This window comes from Carcharodon carcharias, chromosome 36 (genome assembly GCF_017639515.1).
Source record: "Carcharodon carcharias isolate sCarCar2 chromosome 36, sCarCar2.pri, whole genome shotgun sequence".
Classification (NCBI taxonomy): domain Eukaryota; kingdom Metazoa; phylum Chordata; class Chondrichthyes; order Lamniformes; family Lamnidae; genus Carcharodon; species Carcharodon carcharias.
Window position 1 is genome coordinate 1,066,491 of NC_054502.1, and position 24,388 is coordinate 1,090,878.

Genomic DNA, 24,388 nt, shown 5'->3' on the forward strand with positions numbered 1-24,388 from the left:
CACTCCCAGGACAGGTACAGCACAGAGTTAGATACAGAGTCAATCTCCCTCTACACTGTCCCCATCAAACACTCCCAGGACAGGTGCAGCACGGGGTTAGATACAGAGTAAAGCTTCCTCTACACTGTCCCCATCAAACACTCCCAGGACAGGTACAGCATGGTGTTAGGTACAGAGTAAAGCTCCCTCTACACTGTCCCCATCAAACACTCCCAGGACAGGTACAGCACGGGGTTAGATACACAGTAAATCTCCCTCTACACTGTCCCCCTCAAACACTCCCAGGACAGGTACAGCATGGTGTTAGGTACAGAGTAAAGCTCCCTCTACACTGTCCCCATCAAACACTCCCAGGACAGGTACAGCATGGTGTTAGGTACAGAGTTAAGCTCCTTCTATACTGTCCCCATCAAACACTCCCAGGACAGGTACAGCACGGGGTTAGATACAGAGTAAATCTCCCTCTACACTGTCCCCATCAAACACTCCCAGGACAGATACAGCACGGGGTTAGATACAGAGTAAAGCTCTCTCTACACTGTCCCCATCAAACACTCCCAGGACAGGTACAGCACGGGGTTAGATACAGAGTAAAACTCCCTCTACACTGTCCCTATCAAACACTCCCAGGACAGGTACAGCACGGGTTTAGATACAGAGTAAAGCTCCCTCTACACTGTCCCCATCAAACACTCCCAGGACAGGTACAGCACGGGGTTAGATACAGAGTAAAGCTCCCTCTACACCGTCCCCATCAAACAGTCCCAGGACAGGTACAGCACGGGGTTAGATACAGAGTAAAGCTCCCTCTATCAACCTGAAACCTGTTGTAGACAACACATTTTGAGGAGAGGGGAAGAAAAGGTCGATGAAACAGTAATGGATGTTCATGTCTTGTTCTGGTCAGGCAGTGACAGGTTTCTCAGTGTGCAGCAGAAATAAAAGGTGGTGATTGGAGTGGTTGCTGATCCGGTCAGAAATAACAAGGCTCTTGTAGTGGGAGTTGGGGGGACAGGAGGGAGGGAAGGTGAAGAACACAGATCCTGTATCAGGATATCAACAATGTTTCCCATTGTTAATGCAAACCGGCCGGAAACATGTTGCAGAGACGGCCTGAAGGTCACTGCTGTTGGTTTGCTGCCAAAGTGTGACAGAAGATTAACAGTATGGGGTAGCCCAGTACTGTGAAACAACAGCTCCAGAAATTATATAGAATAAATCAGCTTCTGAAGACAATCAAAGAAGAGTGATGAGAGATGAAGTGAAAGTGCGAGAGAGAGAGAGAGCGCGAGCGCCAGTGTGTGTATGCACGCAGTCAGACCTGGGTATATCAGTTACTTGTGAATCAGGGCCCCAGGCCCTCGTTCTAACCTCATTCTGGTAGCTGAAGCTTGAGAGGTTGACACAAATTACCGAGGCCCAGAGATTGCAGCAGAAACAGCAGCAATGGAGCCCATGGGTAAGGCAGACTGCAACTTGTGGTTGTTTGGGGACCGGGGTGCAGACAAGAATCACCTCTTCCCTTGAGGAGGGTCTGTGGGGCAACAGTCTCAAACTCTGGAAAGAAGGACCTCAAATGGCAACAACCTGCAGCACACAGCCAAGAGCAGAGAGTGAGAGGCAGCAAACTATTTGACCATGGGAGGCAGCAAAGACAAACTGATCCCTTCCTTACCTCCCAGTGGTGACACAGTCTCCAGCAGGGACCATGAGTGATCAGAAGCCAGGATCCTGACTGACTATTTTGCCCAGATGTAGGAAAGAGTTGGATTTCTACAGCGCCTTTACACAATGCCTTTACTGATCTCAGGAGGGCCCCAAAGTACTTTATAGCCAACCATGTACTTTTGAAGTGCAGTCACTGTTGTCTTGTAGGAAACGCAACAATCAATTTCTGCAGAGCAAGGTCCCAGGCACAGGAATGACATAATGGCCAGTTTGGTTTTACTTATTGGCTCATAGATAAATAATGGCCAGGAACCTTCTTTCAATAATGCAATGGGAATAGGGAGAGAGCAGATGAAGCTACTGTTTAACATCTAACCTGAAAGGCAGCACCTCCAACACTGCGGTGCTCCCGCTGTGCTGACTCGCCCATGGTGCAACGCTCCCACCACGCTAACCCGCCCACAGCACAGCGGGCCCACCGACAGTGCGGCACTTGCTCAGTACTGCAGCCATGTTGGCCTGGAATACATGCTCAAATCCCTACAGCGGACTTAAACCCACAACTCCATGGCTCACATCACAACTCAGAGAGCAACTTCAATCCTATTCTCTACTGAAATCTGCTGAGCACCAGACCAACAAGCTGTGGCTGCTTCCTGTCTGAAAGGCTAGGGCTCTACGTCACACTGAGAATTGGCTTCAGCTATCACAGATGTGGAAAGTGTTGATCTCTTGGTCGTGTTGAACTAGCTGGGTTAGAGTGGTGGATTGTGAAATGTGTGGGAGGCTGAGGGGGAAACTGCAACAATGAAAGACAATCAGCGTACAGATTAGACAGTGTAAAGGAGTGTGCCTGTATGTATCAGTGTGGGCTCTGCAAGGTCTCACAGGGATCCGATAAGCACGCTCCTTGTCACTGCCCTTCAACCACTGAAACAATTTCATATTTTGTTGATTGAAGGACTCCCCCCTCATACAGAGACCTGCTGCATCAGCACAGTGCAACTGGGGATGTGCTGGGCACATGGGGGTGATTCACTGGCCCTGATGGACTCGGTCTGTTCCTAAATATTCTCTGGGTGCCCTTGGGAGCAAACCAAGGGTTTCAGAAACAGCTAACCAGCATTCTACCTCCATTAACAGGCAGACATGCTAATAAAGAGGATCAAGGCAAGGTCCTTCATCTCCAACCTTCTTACTCAGCTCTAGGTGGCAGGGCCTTTCCCCATTAGTATCCTCTCATTCACTCTAATCCCCCACCACAACCTCACTGCCCACCTCTGACCAGATCTCCAGCTACCCACCCAGCCTCACCTGCTGCTCAGACCTGTTCTTTCACTCAGAGCCCTTTACCTCCACACACACTTCAAGGAAAGATGCAATGAAAGAATGTGTGGGCCATTGCAATGGAGCTTGATGCTGCTTTGTGATGATTGGGAATCAGCCTTCCCTGCTAGACTGTCTGCTCTCAGACCTGCTGCTGTTGGCCAGCCAACCAATGATGAAGCAAGAGGTGAAACAAAAAGAAAAAAATGCTGGAAAAGCTCAGCAGGTCTGACAGCATCTGTGGAGAGAGAGAGAAACTCTGTCTTCCTCTCCACAGATGTTGTCAGACCTGTTGAGTTTTTCCAACATTTTTTCTTTCTGTTTCAGATTTCCAGCACCCACAGTATTTTGCCTTTATATAAGAGATGAAACAAGATGCCTTTGTTGGAGGACTATGCTTGCTTCTCTTCCATTCCTTACCCCTGGCCCCATCCCCCACCTGCAGAGCACTGGAATGGTCATTCTGACAGGCCAGCTCCTGCTCCACCTCCGACACCTCCATCAAGTGATGCTCGCTGACCAATCGTGACAGCTCTCCGACCACCGTTACGTGTTTTGACACCGTGCCTGACATCTTCTTAAACTGTGGGTAGTTTTCCACAAATGCCTGGGGAAAACAACAAAAAACAGACATCTCAGGTTACGGGCTGGGGAGTGTGCGCAGTGTACCCAGGAAATGGAAATGGCTGCATTTCATCCAACTTGTATTCAGCTACTGTTTGGGGAGAGAGAGAATCCAGGACGACCTTAACTCTACTGGACCGTCCAGCTGCTGCCATCTCCCAGCAGCATGGTCTGTGCTCCACCCAATCGACTGACATAGTACCAGCCATTCAACACGACTCAAAGGTAGTTCACTACTTCAAGGCAGTGGACCTCGACCCCTCAATACCCCTGTGCCACCCCCCCTCACTCCGCATTCCCTGACACCCCACCAAATTGTCCACTTCCCCGTTTCCCCTGCCCCGTGTAAGCCCTTCTCCTGCCCCCATTAACCCCATCCTCCATTCCCTGCTCCCCATTCCCCTGCCCCCGTTAACCCTGTAGCTCATTTCCCCTGCCCTTCTTAGCCTCATACCCCTCCCCCCCGATCCTGTGAACCCTGTACCGCATTCCCCCCGCCTTCCTGTTAACCCTGGACCCCATTCCCGCCCCGCCGTTATCCTGACCCACCCGTTCCCCTGCCCCCGTTCCCCACCCCCTGCCCCCCCCATTTCCCCTACACCGTTCCCCACCCCCCATTTCCCCTACACCGTTCCCCACCCCCCATTTCCCCTGCACTGTTCCCCACCCCCTGCCCCCCCATTTCCCCTGCCCCCGTTCCCCACCCCCCATTTCCCCTGCACTGTTCCCCACCCCCTGCCCCCCCCATTTCCCCTGCACTGTTCCCCACCCCCTGCCCCCCCCATTTCCCCTGCACTGTTCCCCACCCCCCATTTCCCCTGCCCTCGTTCCCCACCCCCCATTTCCCCTACACCGTTCCCCACCCCCCATTTCCCCTGCCCCCGTTCCCCACCCCCCATTTCCCCTACACCGTTCCCCACCCCCCATTTCCCCTGCACTGTTCCCCACCCCCCATTTCCCCTACACCGTTCCCCACCCCCCATTTCCCCTGCCCCCGTTCCCCACCCCCCATTTCCCCTACACCGTTCCCCACCCCCCATTTCCCCTGCCCCCGTTCCCCACCCCCCATTTCCCCTACACCGTTCCCCACCCCCCATTTCCCCTGCCCCCGTTCCCCACCCCCCATTTCCCCTGCACTGTTCCCCACCCCCCATTTCCCCTACACTGTTCCCCACCCCCCATTTCCCCTGCCCCCGTTCCCCACCCCCCATTTCCCCTGCCCCCGTTCCCCACCCCCCATTTCCCCTGCACTGTTCCCCACCCCCCATTTCCCCTGCCCCCGTTCCCCACCCCCCATTTCCCCTACACTGTTCCCCACCCCCCATTTCCCCTACACTGTTCCCCACCCCCCATTTCCCCTGCCCCCGTTCCCCACCCCCCATTTCCCCTGCCCCCGTTCCCCACCCCCCATTTCCCCTGCACTGTTCCCCACCCCCTGCCCCCCCATTTCCCCTGCCCCCGTTCCCCACCCCCCATTTCCCCTGCACTGTTCCCCACCCCCTGCCCCCCCATTTCCCCTGCCCCCGTTCCCCACCCCCTGCCCCCCCCATTTCCCCTACACCGTTCCCCACCCCCTGCCCCCCCATTTCCCCTACACCGTTCCCCACCCCCTGCCCCCCCCATTTCCCCTACACCGTTCCCCACCCCCCATTTCCCCTGCACTGTTCCCCACCCCCTGCCCCCCCATTTCCCCTGCCCCCGTTCCCCACCCCCTGCCCCCCCCATTTCCCCTACACCGTTCCCCACCCCCTGCCCCCCCCATTTCCCCTGCCCCCGTTCCCCACCCCCCATTTCCCCTGCACTGTTCCCCACCCCCTGCCCCCCCCATTTCCCCTGCCCCCGTTCCCCACCCCCCATTTCCCCTGCACTGTTCCCCACCCCCTGCCCCCCCATTTCCCCTGCCCCCGTTCCCCACCCCCTGCCCCCCCCATTTCCCCTACACCGTTCCCCACCCCCCATTTCCCCTGCCCCCGTTCCCCACCCCCCATTTCCCCTGCACTGTTCCCCACCCCCTGCCCCCCCATTTCCCCTGCCCCCGTTCCCCACCCCCCATTTCCCCTGCACTGTTCCCCACCCCCTGCCCCCCCATTTCCCCTGCCCCCGTTCCCCACCCCCTGCCCCCCCCATTTCCCCTGCACTGTTCCCCACCCCCTGCCCCCCCCATTTCTCTCACATCTTTCCCCACCCCCTGCCCCCCCCATTTCTCTCACATCTTTCCCCACCCCCTGCCCCCCCCCATTTCTCTCACATCTTTCCCCACCCCCTGCCCCCCCATTTCTCTCACATCATTCCCCATTCCCTGCCCCCCCATTTCTCGCACATCATTCCCCATTCCCTGCCCCCCCCATTTCTCTCACATCTTTCCCCACCCCCTGCCCCCCCCCCATTTCTCTCACATCTTTCCCCATTCCCTGCCCCCCCATTTCTCTCACATCTTTCCCCACCCCCTGCCCCCCCATTTCTCTCACATCATTCCCCATTCCCTGCCCCCCATTTCTCTCACATCTTTCCCCACCCCCTGCCCCCCCCATTTCTCTCACATCATTCCCCATTCCCTGCCCCCCCATTTCTCGCACATCATTCCCCATTCCCTGCCCCCCCCCATTTCTCTCACATCATTCCCCACCCCCCTGCCCCCCCATTTCTCTCACATCATTCCCCACCCCCCTGCCCCCCCCATTTCTCTCACATCATTCCCCATTCCCTGCCCCCCCATTTCTCGCACATCATTCCCCATTCCCTGCCCCCCCATTTCTCTCACATCATTCCCCACCCCCCTGCCCCCCCCATTTCTCTCACATCATTCCCCACCCCCCTGCCCCCCCCATTTCTCTCACATCATTCCCCATTCCTTCCCCACCCCCCCATTCCCATGTCCCCGCACCTCCCCACCCCCCGACCTTCCCCCGTTACCTTCATGTCTGAGATGGACTCCAGCTTCTGTTGGCCTTTTGGTTTCTTTTTCTGAAAATCCTCCATCAGATTCCGGATGTTGGTGCCAATTTCACCGAAGTTGAGGTACATGTTCTGTAGGAGAGGAGATGCTGTGTGAGGAATACCTAGCGGGAACATACAGCTCTTTAAGGAGCATTGAAAACCTTCCAGACATAGAGTGGGCTTACATTTGCATAGAATTCATCATTTTCAGCAGACAGCACCACTTCCTTCAGGTCCCTGCTGATCCCCGGCACTCGGGAAAGGTCAATTCGATTGTTGTTGATTCCCAGGAGCTCATGAACCATGGCTTGGTACGTCCACTGCAAAACAAGATGGCACTCAGCCTCCCATTTACAATTCGCATCTGTTACATGCCACATAATCACAGAACTGTTACAGTGCAGGAGGCTATTCGGCCCTTCGTGTCTGCACCGGCTCTTGATGAGCATTTTCACTTAGTGCCAATCTCTTGCCTTTTCCCCATAACCCTGCACATTAGATGATTATCTAAATAGAAACAATGCCCTCTTGAATGCCTCAGTTGAACCTACCTTCGTCACACTTCCAGGCAGTGCATGCCAAACCCTAACTACTCGCTTTGTGAAAACGTTTTTTCTCACCTTGCTTTTGCTTCTTTTGCAAAACACTTCAAAAAACTGTGTCCTCTAGTTCTCGATTCATTTATGAGTGGGAACAGCTTCTCCCTATCTACCCTGTCCAGGCCCCTCATTATTTTGAAAAGTTCTATCAAGTCTCCTCTCAGCCTTCTCCTCTCCAAGGAGAACAGTCCCAACTTCTCCAATCTTTCCTCATAACTGAAGTGTCTCATCCCTGGAACCATTCTCGTAAACCTCTTCTGCACTCTCTCCAGTGCAATGACATCCTTTCTATGGTGTGGCACCCAGAACTGTACACAATACTCCAGCTGAGGTCTAACCAGTGTCTTATATAAGTTCATCATAACCTCCCTGCTCTTGTACTCTATGCCCCTATTAATGAAGACTAGAATACTGTATGCTTTAGAAACAGCTCTCTCTACCTGTCCTGCCACCTTTAATGACTTATGTATATATACACCCAGGTTTCTCTGTTCTTGCACACCTTTTAGAATAGTATCCTTTGTTTTATATTGTCTCTCCGTGTTCTCACATTTCTCTGCATTGAACTTCATCTGCCACCTATCTGCCCACTCCACCAATGTGTCAATGTCCTTTTGAAGCTCTACACTGTCCTCCACACAGTTTACAATTCTCCCAACTTTTGTGTCATCTGTAAACTTTGAAATTGTTCCCTGCACACCAAGATCTAGATGATTTATATATATCAGGAAGAGCAAGGGTCTCAATACCGACCCCTGGGGAGCTCCACTACAAACCTCCTTCCAGCCTGAAAAATACCCATTAAACCATCACTCTCTGTTTCCCATTCCTCAGCCAATTTTGTGTCCACGTTGCTACTGTCCATGACCTGTAACTTCCCTCACAAGTCTGTTGTGTGGCACTGAATCAAACGCCTTTTGGAAGTCCATATACACATCATCAATTGCCTTATCCTCGTAAACCATCTCTGTCACCTCTTCAAAAAAACTCCAGTAAATTAGTTAGATTCAATTTCCCTGTAACAAATCCATACTGACTCTTCCGAATCAATCCAAGTTTTTCCATGTGACTATTAATTCTATCCCAAATAATTGTTTCTAGAAGTTTCCCCACCACCGAAGTTAAACTGACTGGTCTGTATTGAAAAGCAGATCTCTATAACCTTTATGGAACACGGGCGTAATGTTTTCAATTCTCCAGCACCTACCCTGAATCTAGGGAACATTGAAAGATTATTCCCAGTGCCTCTGCAATTTCCACTCCTGCTTCCTTCAATATTCTTGGATGCATCTCATCCAGTCCTGGTGACTTATCAACTTCAAGTCCCGACAGCTTATCCAATACCTCCTCCTTATCAATTTTAAACCCTTCTAGTGACTGAGTTTCCTCCTCTGTCACCTTGGCCTGGGCAGCATCTACCTCGTAGGTAAAGACAGATGCAAAGTATTCATTTAACACCTCAGCCGTGCCTCTTGTCTCTTTGTGTAAATCCCCTTTTTGGTCCCTAATCGGCCCTACTCCTCCTTTTACCCACCATGCCCCTCGGACCCGTGCCCATCATGTTCCATCAGACCTTGTGCTGCTTATCCCTTGTAATGTGTAACTCTGTGAGAGACCCCACACGTACTGGAAACTACATGCATGACTGCAACCTGGGGCCATGCTGGTGTTGACAGGGGGTCACTGTTAACGGGGGGGCGGGGGGGGTGTTGGGTGGGAATCAGGTCGGGGTGGGCGTGGGGATCAGGGTGTCCCCAGGAATGTCTTGGGATTTAATAGGTGAATCCCTCTGGCTCACTCACATAAGTTTAATTCCATCATTTTCAGCGCATCCGTGTGTCGGAAACTTGCTTTCTGACTCAAAAGGGGGAAGTAACTGCAGGAAAAGTGTCAACATTATCTAACTGTGTTTATAAACATTCAGCTCCTGCAGTCAGACGTTCAACTTCCAGCTTTAGTTTACATCATGTAGGAAACAGAGTGTGTCTCCTGCACTGTACCTTGGGCTCGATCAACAGGTCCTCCAGCTCCCTCCAATGCTCAATTACCGTTACTGCAGCATTATACTGAGGTACACAAAGAAGGCAGCTAGATCACGAGGGCCAGACAGCAGTGGGGTTGAAGGCTGACCTGGTTGAGGAGTGGTGTGATAGCATCATCACTGCGATCCAGGATAAGCAGCAGCGGCGGCACCTCAGTCCGACGGAAGTCAAACAGTTCATACTCCTTGGTGATGATTTGCTGCCATTAGAAGAGATGAAATGAATCCACAGTAAACAGGGTATTCATTTATGTACTAAACATTCAACAACCATTCCTGCCAACATATGGCACCCTGCTCTTCACAGCCTTTTTGTTTAAAGGACAAGTGGAACTTGTTCAGACAGGTATGGAGATACTGGATTACCCACTGTTTTAGACTATAAAACATAGGAGTAGACAGTAGGCCATTTGGCCCATCGAGTCTGCTCTCCCATTCAATGAGATCATGGCTGATCTGCTAATCCTCAACTCCACTTTCCTGCCTTTTCCCCATAACCCTTGATTCCCTTACTGATTAAAGATCTGTCTATCTCAGCCTTGAATATACTAAATGACCCAGCCTCTACAGCCCTCTGTAATAAAGAATTCCAGATTGATTACCCTCTGAGAAGAAATTCCTCCTCATCTCTGTATTAAATCTCACTCTGAGATTATGCCCTCTGGTCCTAGACTCTCCCTCAAGGGAAAACAACCTCTCAGCATCTACCCTGTCAAGCTCCCTAAGAATCTTATATGTTTCAATAAGGTTGCCTTTCATCCTTCCAATGAGTACAGGCCTAACCTACTCAACCTCTCCTCATAAGAAAATCCCTCCACACCCAGGATCAACCGAGTGAACCTTCTCTGGACTGCCCCCAATGCTAGTACATCCTTCCTTAGATAAAGGGACCAAAAAAGTGTTCACACTATTCTAGGTTTGGTCTAACTTGTGCCTTGTATCGTTTTAGCAAGACTCAGCTATTTTTGGACTCCATTCCCTTTGAAATAAAGGCCAACATTCCATTTGCTTCCTTATCACCGGCTGAACATGTACGCCAGCGTGATTCATGCACGAGGAGCCCCAAATCCCTCTGTGCTGCAGCTTTCTGCAGTCTTTCTCCATTTAAATAATATTCAGCTCCTCTATTCTTCCTGCCAAAGTGCATAACCTCACATATTCTCACATTATATTCCAACTGCCAAGTTTTTGCCCACTCACTTAACCTGTCTATATCCCTCTGTAGACTCTGTCGTCCTCATCACTTGCCTTCTCACCTATTTTTGTGTCATCCGCAAACTCGGCAATAGTACATGCACTTCCCTCATCCAAGTCATTAATGTATATATGTATACGCATGTATATAATTGCAGCCCCAGCACTGAGCCCTGTGGCACTCCACTAGTTACAGACTGCCATCCTGAAAATGCCCCCCTTATCCTAACTCTGTCTTCCATTAGTTAACCAATTCTCTATCTATGCTAATATACTACCCCCAAGGGCTTTATCTTATTAAGTAGATAAGAACATAAGAAATTGAAGGAGTAGGCCATTCGGCCCCTCAACCCTGCCCCGCTATTCAATAAGATAATGGCAGATCTGCCCCAGGCCTCAATTCCTCTTTCGTGCCAGCTCCTCATAGCCCTCAACTCCCCAATATTTTAAAAATCTATCTACCCCTCTTTAAATACTTTCAGTGATCTAACCTCCACAACTCTCTGGGGTGGAGAATTCCAAACATTCACTACCCTTTGAGAGAAAAAATTCCTTCACATCTCAGTTTTAAATGAGTGCTTCCTTATTCTGTAACTATGTCCCCTAGTTCGAGATTCCCCCACTAGTGGAAACATCTTCTCAACATCTACCCTGTCAAGTCCCCTCTGAATCTTGTATGTTTCAATAAGATCACCCCTCATTCATCCAAACTCTAATGAATAAAGGCCTAACCTGTTTAGCTGTTCTTGATAAGTCAACCCCTACATCCCAGGAATCAGCCTAGTGAATCTCTTTTGAACGGCCTCCAACGCCAGTATATCCTTTCTTAAATATGGGGACCAAAACTGTACACAGTGCTCCAGGTACAGCCTCACCAACACCCTGTACAGTTGTAACAAGACTTCCCTATTTTTAAACTCCAACCCCCTAGAAATACAGGCTAAAATTCCATTTGCCTTCTGAATTAGTTGCTGCGCCTACATGCTAACCTTTTGTGTTTTATGCATAAGAACACCCAGATCACTCTATGCTGCATTTATTGGAGTCTCTCTCCATTTAAATAATAGTCTGCCTTTTGATATTTCCTACCAAAGTGCATGACCTCATACTTTCCTACATTAAACTTCATCTGCCAAGTTTTTGCCCACTCACTCAACCCATTTATATCCCCTTGCAGATTCCTTGTGTCCTCATCACAACATGCCCACCCAGCTATTTTTGTATCGTCAGCAAAATTGGATACATTACACTCTGCCCCTCCTCCAAGTCATGACTATAGATAGTAAATAATTGAGGCCCTGGAACTGATCCTTGTGGCATTCCACTAGTTACATCTTTCCAACCTGAAAAGGACCCATTAATCCTGACTCTCTGTCTTCTTATCTGTTAACCAATCCTCAATCCATGCTACTAAATTACCCCCAAAACCGTGAGCTCTTATCTTGTGCAATAACCTTTTATGTGGCACCTTATTGAATGCCTTCTGGAAATCCAAATACACTACATCTACCGATTCCCCTTCATCGATCCCGCTCATTACCCCCTTAAAAGAATTCTAACAAATTTGTAAGGCATGATTTCTCCTTCACGAAGCCATGCTGACTCGGCTTGATTATATTATGCAGTTCTAAATGCTCTATTACATACTTTATAAGAGACTCTAACATTTTCCAAATGACGGATGTTAAGCTAACTGGCCTACTGTAAGCTGTATTTTATCTCCCTCCCTTTTTGAATAAGGGTGTGACATTGCCAGTTTTCCAATCCTCTGGGACTTCTCCAGAATCTAAGGATTCATGGAAGATTACTAGCAGTGCATCCACTATCCCTATAGCTGCTTCCTTTAATATCCTAGGATGCAACCCATCAGGTCCAGGGAACTTATCAGCCTTTAGCCCCATTAGTTTCCCTAGTGATAGTTATTGTATTTATTTCCTTCCCCTCTTTTGCCCCTTGATTATTTAGTATTTTTGGTATGCTATTAGTGTCTTCTACCCTGAAGACTGAAGTATTTATTCAGCTCCTCTACCGTTTCCTTATTCCCCCAGCCTCATTCTCTAAGGGGTCTATGTTCACTTTGGCCTCTCTCTTCCTTTTTATATATTTAAAGAAGCTCTTACTATCCGTTTTTATATTACTTGCTAGTTTACCCTCAAAAGTTTATTTTCTCCCTCTATTATTATTTTGGTCATCTTCTGTTGGTTTTTGAAACTTTCCCAATCCTCTTACTCACCACTAATCTTTGCCACATTGTATGTTTCTTTCTTTCACTTTGATGCTATCCTAACTTCCTTGGTTAACCATGGTTGGTTTATCCCTGTCCAACAATCCTTCTTCCTCATTTGGATATATCTTAAGTCATGAACTATTTCCTTAAACATCTGCCACTGTTCATCAACCATATTCCTTCTTTTCCACTCTTTGCCTTAGTGTCACACTCTGGGTAACATTATCTAAATAGCTGCCCTGCAAGGATGCTGTATCCTTTTGCTTTGTGAGCCGACGTATCCCTTCTCCGAAACCCTCCCACTTTCACCATCACCTGTAAATCTAACCTGTACAGAACGGTCTTTACCCCACTTCCACAAGTGACCATCACAAACACAACACTCCAGTTTACTGCATCACCTTGACACTCTCCGCAAGCCTCTTTGCCATGTCAGATGACAGCTGATAACGGATCATGGGACATTTCTTCAGTGACAGAAGGACTGCAGTCAGCCCCTGGGTGGTTCGTGCCAAATGTGCAGGGTTCCAGTTCCTGCCCTGTTAATGCACATGTGTTATTAACCACTTCCTACCCATCAATTAATCAACAAACAAACAGGCATTCGAAAATATCAAAGGGTACTGAACAACTTGTACACATCAACATAAAACAATTCCAGTTTTCCATACACTGTTCCCATCAAACACTCCCAGGACCAGTACAGCACGGGGTTAGGTACAGAGTAAAGCTCCCTCTACACTGTCCCCATCAAACACTCCCAGGACAGGTACAACACGGGGTTAGATACAGAGTAAAGCTACCTCTACACTGTCCCCATCAAACACTCCCAGGACAGGTACAGCACGGGGTTAGATACAGAGTAAAGCTCCCTCTACACTGTCCCCATGAAACACTCCCAGGACAGGTACAGCAAGGGCTTAGATACAGAGTAAAGCTCCCTCTACACTGTCCCCATGAAACACTCCCAGGACAGGTACAGCACGGGGTTAGAGACAGAGTAAAGCTCCCTCTACACAGACCCCAATAAACATTCCAGGGCAGGTATTACAAGGTTAGACACATTAAAGCCCCCTCTGCAGTGCAATCCAAACCGCAGGACCAGATTGACTGTCTGGGAGATAATTACTGGACCATACAGACACATCTAAACAGATCACCCAGAACCCTTGACCCAACGTTGCACATTGCTGCTTTCGGTCTGGAGAGGAGATTAATGTGGGAGCATTAATCACTCAGTTCCCCCACACCCATCCTCAAGTCTCAGCATTTTCTTGTCTGAAGTTCCCCAATGGCAATTAGCTTGGACTGAAATTCCATGAGAGAATATTCCAGGGAGAGCAATCTCACACACGCACACACTGTTCACATATATAATAATAACACCAGGGAGAGGATCTCACAAACACACTGTTCATATATATAATAACTCCAGGGAGAGGAATCTCACAAGCACACTGGTCACATATATAATAACTCCAGGGAGAAGAATCTCACAAACACACTGTACACATATATAATAATAACTCCAGGGAGAGGAATCACACACAGACACTGTTCACATATATAATAATAACTCCAGGGAGGGGAATCACACACACACACACACACACACTGTTCACATATATAATAATAACTCCAGGGAGAGGAATCTCACACACATACACACACACACTGTTCACATATGTAATAATAACTCCAGGGAGAGGAATCACACACAGACTGGTCACATACATCTAATAACACCAGGGAGATGAATCACACACACACACACACACACACACTGTTCACATATATAATAATAACTCCAGGGAAAGGAATCACACACAGACACACTGTTCACATATATAATAATAACTTCAGGGAGAGGAATCAAATTCTCACACACTGTTCACATATATAATAACTCCAGGGAGCAGAATCTCACACACACACACTGTTCATATATATAATAATAACTCCAGGGAGAGGAATCACACACACACACACTGTTCACATATATAATAATAACTCCAGGGAAAGGAATCTCACACACACACACTGTTCATATATATAATAACTCCAGGGAGAGGAATCAAACTCACACACATTGGTCATATATATAATAATAACTCCACGGAGAGGAATCTCACACACACACACACACACTGTTCACATATATAATAACTCCAGGGAGAGGAATCTCACTCACACACACTGTTCACATGTATAATAATAACCCGAGGGAGAGGAATCTCACTCTCACACACTGTTCACATATATAATAATAACTCCAGGGAGAGGAATCACACACAGACACACAGTTCACATATGTAATAACTCCAGGAAGGGGAATCTCACATACATACGTACTGTTCACATATATAATAATAAATCCAGGGAGAGGAAGCAAACTCACATACACTGTTCACATATATAATAATAACTCCAGGGAGAGGACTCACACACACACACACTGTTCACATATATAATAATAACTACAGGGAGAGGAATCTCACACACACACACTGTTCACATATATAATAATAACTCCAGGGAGAGGAATCACACTCACACACACTGTTCACATATATAATAATAACTCCAGGGAGAGGAATCACACACACACACACACTGTTCACATATATAATAATAACTCCAGGTAGAGGAATCACACACACACACTGTTCAAATATATAATAATAACGCCAGGGAGAAGAATCACACACACACACTGATCACATATATAATAATAACTCCAGGGAGAGGAATCACACACACACACTGTTCACATATATAATAATAACTCCAGGGAGAGGAATCACACACACACACTGTTCACATATATAATAATAACTCCAGGGAGAGGAATCAAACTCACAAACACTGTTCACATGTATAATAATAACTCCAGGGAGAGGAATCACACTCACATACACTGTTCACATATATAATAATAACTCCAGGGAGAGGAATCACACACACACACACTGTTCACATATATAATAATAACTCCAGGGAGAGGAATCACACACACTGTTCACATATATAATAATGACTCCAGGGAGAGGAATCTCACACACACACACTGTTCACATATATAATAACAACTCCAGGGAGTGGAATAACACACACACTGTTCACATATATAATAATAACTCCAGGGAGAGGAATCACACACAGACTGGTCACATACATCTAATAACACCAGGGAGATGAAACACACACACAGACACACTGTTCACATATATAATAATAACTCCAGGGAGAGGAATCACACACACACACACTGTTCACATATATAATAGTAACTCCAGGGAGAACAACCACAAACACACACTGTTCACATATATAATAATAACTCCAGGGAGAGGAATCTCACACACACACACTGTTCACATATATAATAATAACTCCAGGGAGAGGAATCACACTCACACACACGGTTCACATATATAATAATAACTCCAGGGAGAGGAATCACACACACACACACACACATTGTTCACATATATATTAATAAATCGAGGGAGAGGAATCACACACACTGGTCACATATATATAATAACTCCAGGGAGATGGATCACACACACAGACACACTGTTCACATATATAATAATAACTCCAGGGAGTGGAATAACACACACACACATTGTTCACATATATAATAACTCCAGGGAGGGGAATCACACACACACACACTGTTCACATATATAATAATAACTCCAGGGAGAGGAATCACACACACACACTGTTCACATATATAATAATAACTCCAGGGAGAGGAATCACAAACACACACTGTTCACATATATAATAATAACAACTCCAGGGAGAGGATTCACACACACACACTGTTCACATATATAATAATAACCCGAGGGAGAGGAATCTCACTCACACACACTGTTCACATATATAATAATAACTCCAGGGAGAGGAATCACACACACACACACACATTATTCACATATATAATAATAACTCCAGGGAGAGGAATCACACACACACACACATTGTTCACATATATAACAATAACTCCAGGGAGAGGAATCATACTCACACACATTGTTCACATATATAATAATAACTCCAGGGAGAAGAATCACACACAGACACACTATTCACATATATAATAACTCCAGGGAGAGGAATCATACTCACACGCATTGTTCACATATATAATAAGTCCAGGGAGAGGAATCACACACACACACATTGTTCACATATATAATACTAACTCCAGGGAGAGGAATCACACAAACACACACACACACACGCACACTGTTCACATATATAATAATAACTCCAGGGAGAGGAATCAAACACAGACACACTGTTCACATATGTAATAATAACTCCAGGGAGTGGAATCTCACACACGCACGCACGCACACACACACACTGTTCACATATATAATAATAACTCCAGGGAGAGGAATCATATACACACACACTGTTTACATATATAATAATAACCCCAGGGAGAGGAATCTCTCACACACACACACACATTATTCACATATATAATAATAATTCCAGGCAGAGGAATCACACACACACATATTGTTCACATATATAACAATAACTCCAGGGAGAGGAATCACACACACACTGGTCACATATATATAATAACTCCAGGGAGAGGAATCACACACACACACATTGTTCACATGCATAATAATAACTCCAGGGAGAGGAATCACATATACACACACTGTTTACATATATAATAATAACTCCAGGGAGGGGAATCACACACACACACTCACACACACACACACAGAGTTCACATATATAATAATAACTCCGGGGGAGGAATCAAACTCACACACACTGTTCACATATATAATAATAACTCCAGGGAGAGGAATCACACACACACACACACACACACACACACACACACACACACACACACACACACACACACTGTTCACATATATAATAATAACTCCAGGGACAGGAATCACACTCACACACACTGTTCACATATATAATAATAACTCCAGGGAGAGGAATCACACTCACACACATTGTTAACATATATAATAATAACTCCAGGGAATGGGAATCACACACACACACACACTGTTCACATATATAATAATCACTCCAGGGAGAGGAATCAAACACACACACTGTTCACATATATAATAATAACTCCAGGGAGAGGAATCTCACACACACACACATTGTTCACATATATAATAATCTGTCCAGGGAGAGGAATCACACACACACACACACACACTGTTCCCATATATAATAATCTGTCCAGGGAGAGGAATCACACACAGACACACCGTTCACATATATAATAATAAGTCCAGGTAGAGGAATCACACACACACACACACACAAACACTGTTCACATATATAATAATAACCCCAGGGAGAGGAATCACACACAGACACACTGTTCACATATCTAATAATAACTCCAGGGACAGGAAACACACTCACACACACTGTTCACATATATAATAATAACTCCAGGGAGAGGAATCACACTCACACACACTGTTCACATATATAATAATAACTCCAGGGAGAGGAATCACACACACACACACACTGTTCACATATATAATAATAACTCCAGGTAGAGGAATCACACACACACACTGTTCAAATATATAATAATAACGCCAGGGAGAAGAATCACACACACACACTGATCACATATATAATAATAACTCCAGGGAGAGGAATCACACACACACACTGTTCACATATATAATAATAACTCCAGGGAGAGGAATCACACACACACACTGTTCACATATATAATAATAACTCCAGGGAGAGGAATCAAACTCACAAACACTGTTCACATGTATAATAATAACTCCAGGGAGAGGAATCACACTCACATACACTGTTCACATATATAATAATAACTCCAGGGAGAGGAATCACACACACACACACTGTTCACATATATAATAATAACTCCAGGGAGAGGAATCACACACACTGTTCACATATATAATAATGACTCCAGGGAGAGGAATCTCACACACACACACTGTTCACATATATAATAACAACTCCAGGGAGTGGAATAACACACACACTGTTCACATATATAATAATAACTCCAGGGAGAGGAATCACACACAGACTGGTCACATACATCTAATAACACCAGGGAGATGAAACACACACACAGACACACTGTTCACATATATAATAATAACTCCAGGGAGAGGAATCACACACACACACACTGTTCACATATATAATAGTAACTCCAGGGAGAACAACCACAAACACACACTGTTCACATATATAATAATAACTCCAGGGAGAGGAATCTCACACACACACACTGTTCACATATATAATAATAACTCCAGGGAGAGGAATCACACTCACACACACGGTTCACATATATAATAATAACTCCAGGGAGAGGAATCACACACACACACACACACATTGTTCACATATATATTAATAAATCGAGGGAGAGGAATCACACACACTGGTCACATATATATAATAACTCCAGGGAGATGGATCACACACACAGACACACTGTTCACATATATAATAATAACTCCAGGGAGTGGAATAACACACACACACATTGTTCACATATATAATAACTCCAGGGAGGGGAATCACACACACACACACTGTTCACATATATAATAATAACTCCAGGGAGAGGAATCACACACACACACTGTTCACATATATAATAATAACTCCAGGGAGAGGAATCACAAACACACACTGTTCACATATATAATAATAACAACTCCAGGGTGAGGATTCACACACACACACTGTTCACATATATAATAATAACCCGAGGGAGAGGAATCTCACTCACACACACTGTTCACATATATAATAATAACTCCAGGGAGAGGAATCACACACACACACACACATTGTTCACATATATAATAATAACTCCAGGGAGAGGAATCACACACACACACACATTGTTCACATATATAACAATAACTCCAGGGAGAGGAATCATACTCACACACATTGTTCACATATATAATAATAACTCCAGGGAGAAGAATCACACACAGACACACTATTCACATATATAATAACTCCAGGGAGAGGAATCATACTCACACGCATTGTTCACATATATAATAAGTCCAGGGAGAGGAATCACACACACACACATTGTTCACATATATAATACTAACTCCAGGGAGAGGAATCACACAAACACACACACACACACGCACACTGTTCACATATATAATAATAACTCCAGGGAGAGGAATCAAACACAGACACACTGTTCACATATGTAATAATAACTCCAGGGAGTGGAATCTCACACACGCACGCACGCACACACACACACTGTTCACATATATAATAATAACTCCAGGGAGAGGAATCATATACACACACACTGTTTACATATATAATAATAACCCCAGGGAGAGGAATCTCTCACACACACACACACATTATTCACATATATAATAATAATTCCAGGCAGAGGAATCACACACACACATATTGTTCACATATATAACAATAACTCCAGGGAGAGGAATCACACACACACTGGTCACATATATATAATAACTCCAGGGAGAGGAATCACACACACACACATTGTTCACATGCATAATAATAACTCCAGGGAGAGGAATCACATATACACACACTGTTTACATATATAATAATAACTCCAGGGAGGGGAATCACACACACACACTCACACACACACACAGAGTTCACATATATAATAATAACTCCGGGGGAGGAATCAAACTCACACACACTGTTCACATATATAATAATAACTCCAGGGAGAGGAATCACACACACACACACACACACACACACACACACACACACACACTGTTCACATATATAATAATAACTCCAGGGACAGGAATCACACTCACATACACTGTTCACATATATAATAATAACTCCAGGGAGAGGAATCACACTCACACACATTGTTAACATATATAATAATAACTCCAGGGAGGGGAATCACACACACACACACACTGTTCACATATATAATAATCACTCCAGGGAGAGGAATCAAACACACACACTGTTCACATATATAATAATAACTCCAGGGAGAGGAATCTCACACACACACACATTGTTCACATATATAATAATCTGTCCAGGGAGAGGAATCACACACACACACACACACACTGTTCCCATATATAATAATCTGTCCAGGGAGAGGAATCACACACAGACACACCGTTCACATATATAATAATAAGTCCAGGTAGAGGAATCACACACACACACACACACAAACACTGTTCACATATATAATAATAACCCCAGGGAGAGGAATCACACACAGACACACTGTTCACATATCTAATAATAACTCCAGGGACAGGAAACACACTCACACACACTGTTCACATATATAATAATAACTCCAGGGAGAGGAATCACACTCACACACATTGCTAACATATATAATAATAACTCCAGGGAGGGGAATCACACACACACACACACACACACACTGTTCACATATATAATAATAACTCCAGGGAGAGGAATCACACACACACACACTGTTCACATATATAATAATAACTCCAGGGAGAGGAATCACACACACACACACTGCTTACATATGTAATAATAACTCCAGGGAGAGGAATCACACACAGACACACTGTTCACATATATAATAATAACTCCAGGGAGAGGAATCACACACACACACACACACTGTTCACATATATAATAATAACTCCAGCGAGAGGAATCAGACACATACACACACTGTTCACATATATAATAACTCCAGGGAGAGGAATCACACACACACACTGTTCAAATATATAATAATAACGCCAGGGAGAAGAATCACACACACACACTGATCACATATATAATAATAACTCCAGGGAGAGGAATCACACACACACACTGTTCACGTATATAATAATAACTCCAGGGAGAGGAATCACACACAGACACACCGTTCACATATATAAAAATAACTCCAGGTAGAGGAATCACACACACACACACACACACAGTTCACATACACACACTGTTCACATATATAATAATAACTCCAGGGAGAGGAATCACACACACACACACACACACACACACACACACACACACACACACTGTTTACATATATAATAATAACTCCAGGGAGAGGAATCACACACACACACACACACACACACACACACACACACACACACACACACTGTTTACATATATAATAATAACTCCAGGGAGAGGAATCACACACACACACACACACACACACACACACAGTTCACATATTTCATAATAACCCCAGGGAGAGGAATCACACACACACACACACACTGTTCACATATATAATAGCTCCAGGGGGAGGAATCACATACACACACATTGTTCACATATATAACAATAACTCCAGGGAGAGCAAACACACACACACACACACACACACACACACACACAGAGTTCACATATATAATAATAACTCCAGGGAGAGGAATCACACTCACACACTGTTCACATATGTAATAATAACTCAGGGAGAGGAATCACACACACATACTGTTCACATATATAATAATCACTCCAGGGAGAGGAATCACACACACACACTGTTCACATATATAATAATAACTCCAGGGAGAGGAATCTCACACACACACACACATTGTTCACATATATAATAATCTGTCCCGGGAGAGGAATCACACACACACACACACTGTTCACATATATAATAATAACTCCAGGGAGAGGAATCACACACAGACACACCGTTCACATATATAATAATAACTCCAGGTAGAGGAATCACACACACACACACACACAGTTCACATGTATAATAATAACTCCAGGGAGAGGAATCACACACACACACACACACACACATTCACACATTGTTCACATATATAATAATAACTCCAGGGAGAGGAATCACACACACACACACACATTGTTCACATATATAATAATAACTCCAGGGAGAGGAATCACACACACACACACACCGTTCACATATATAATACTAACTCCAGGGAGAGGAATCACACACACACACATGCACACACTGTTCACATATGTAATAATAACTCCAGGGATAGGAATCACACACACACTGTTCACATATATAATAATAATTCCAGGGAGAGGAATCACACTCACACACACTGTTCACATATATAATAATAACTCCAGGGAGAGGAATCACACACAGACACACTGTTCACATATATAATAATAACTCCAGGGACAGGAATCTCATACACACACACTGTTCACATATATAATAATAACTCCAGGGAGAGGAATCATATACACACACACTGTTTACATATATAATAATAACCCCAGGGAGAGGAATCAGACACACACACTCACACACACAGTTCACATATATAATAATAATCCCAGGGAGAGGAATCACACACACACACACTGTTCACACATATAATCATCACTCCAGGGAGAGGAATCACACACACACACTCACACACACAGTTCACATATATAATAATCTGTCCAGGGAGAGGAATCACACACAGACACACCGTTCACATATATAATAATAAGTCCAGGTAGAGGAATCACACACACACACACACAAACACTGTTCACATATATAATAATAACTCCAGGGAGAGGAATCACACACACACACACACACACACTGTTCACATATATAATAATAACTCCAGGGAGAGGAATCACACACACACATACTGTTCACATATATAATAATAACTCCAGGGAGAGGAATCTCACACACACACACATTGTTCACATATATAATAATCTGTCCAGGGAGAGGAATCACACACACACACACACACACTGTTCCCATATATAATAATCTGTCCAGGGAGAGGAATCACACACAGACACACCGTTCACATATATAATAATAAGTCCAGGTAGAGGAATCACACACACACACACACAAACACTGTTCACATATATAATAATAACTCCAGGGAGAGGAATCACACTCACACACACTGTTCACATATATAATAATAACTCCAGGGAGAGGAATCACACTCACACACACTGTTCACATATGTAGTAACAACTCCAGGGAGAGGAATCACACTCACACACATTGCTAACATATATAATAATAACTCCAGGGAGGGGAATCACACACACACACACACACACTGTTCACATATATAATAATAACTCCAGGGAGAGGAATCACACACACACATACTGTTCACATATATAATAACAACTCCAGGGAGAGGAATCACACACAGACACACTGTTAACATATATAATAATAACTCCAGGGAGAGGAATCACACTCACACACACTGTTCACATATATAATAATAACTCCAGGGAGAGGAATCACACACACACACACACACTGTTCACATATATAATAATAACTCCAGGTAGAGGAATCACACACACACACTGTTCAAATATATAATAATAACGCCAGGGAGAAGAATCACACACACACACTGATCACATATATAATAATAACTCCAGGGAGAGGAATCACACACACACACTGTTCACATATATAATAATAACTCCAGGGAGAGGAATCACACACACACACTGTTCACATATATAATAATAACTCCAGGGAGAGGAATCAAACTCACAAACACTGTTCACATGTATAATAATAACTCCAGGGAGAGGAATCACACTCACATACACTGTTCACATATATAATAATAACTCCAGGGAGAGGAATCACACACACACACACTGTTCACATATATAATAATAACTCCAGGGAGAGGAATCACACACACTGTTCACATATATAATAAT

General features: G+C 45.0%; 1 protein-coding gene across 1 annotated transcript in view; it reads right to left on the bottom strand.

The window, feature by feature from the left end:
- Positions 1-24,388, bottom strand: part of vps45 (vacuolar protein sorting 45 homolog) — a 70,233-nt gene that overhangs the window by 23,905 nt on the left and 21,940 nt on the right. Inside the window, exons 5-9 of the mRNA XM_041179774.1 lie at positions 13,018-13,155; positions 9,285-9,395; positions 6,741-6,875; positions 6,532-6,645; positions 3,434-3,601 (exon numbers count right to left, since the gene is read on the bottom strand). Coding sequence (XP_041035708.1) covers positions 3,434-3,601; positions 6,532-6,645; positions 6,741-6,875; positions 9,285-9,395; positions 13,018-13,155 — 666 coding nt within the window. The remainder of the gene's footprint in view (positions 1-3,433; positions 3,602-6,531; positions 6,646-6,740; positions 6,876-9,284; positions 9,396-13,017; positions 13,156-24,388) is intronic.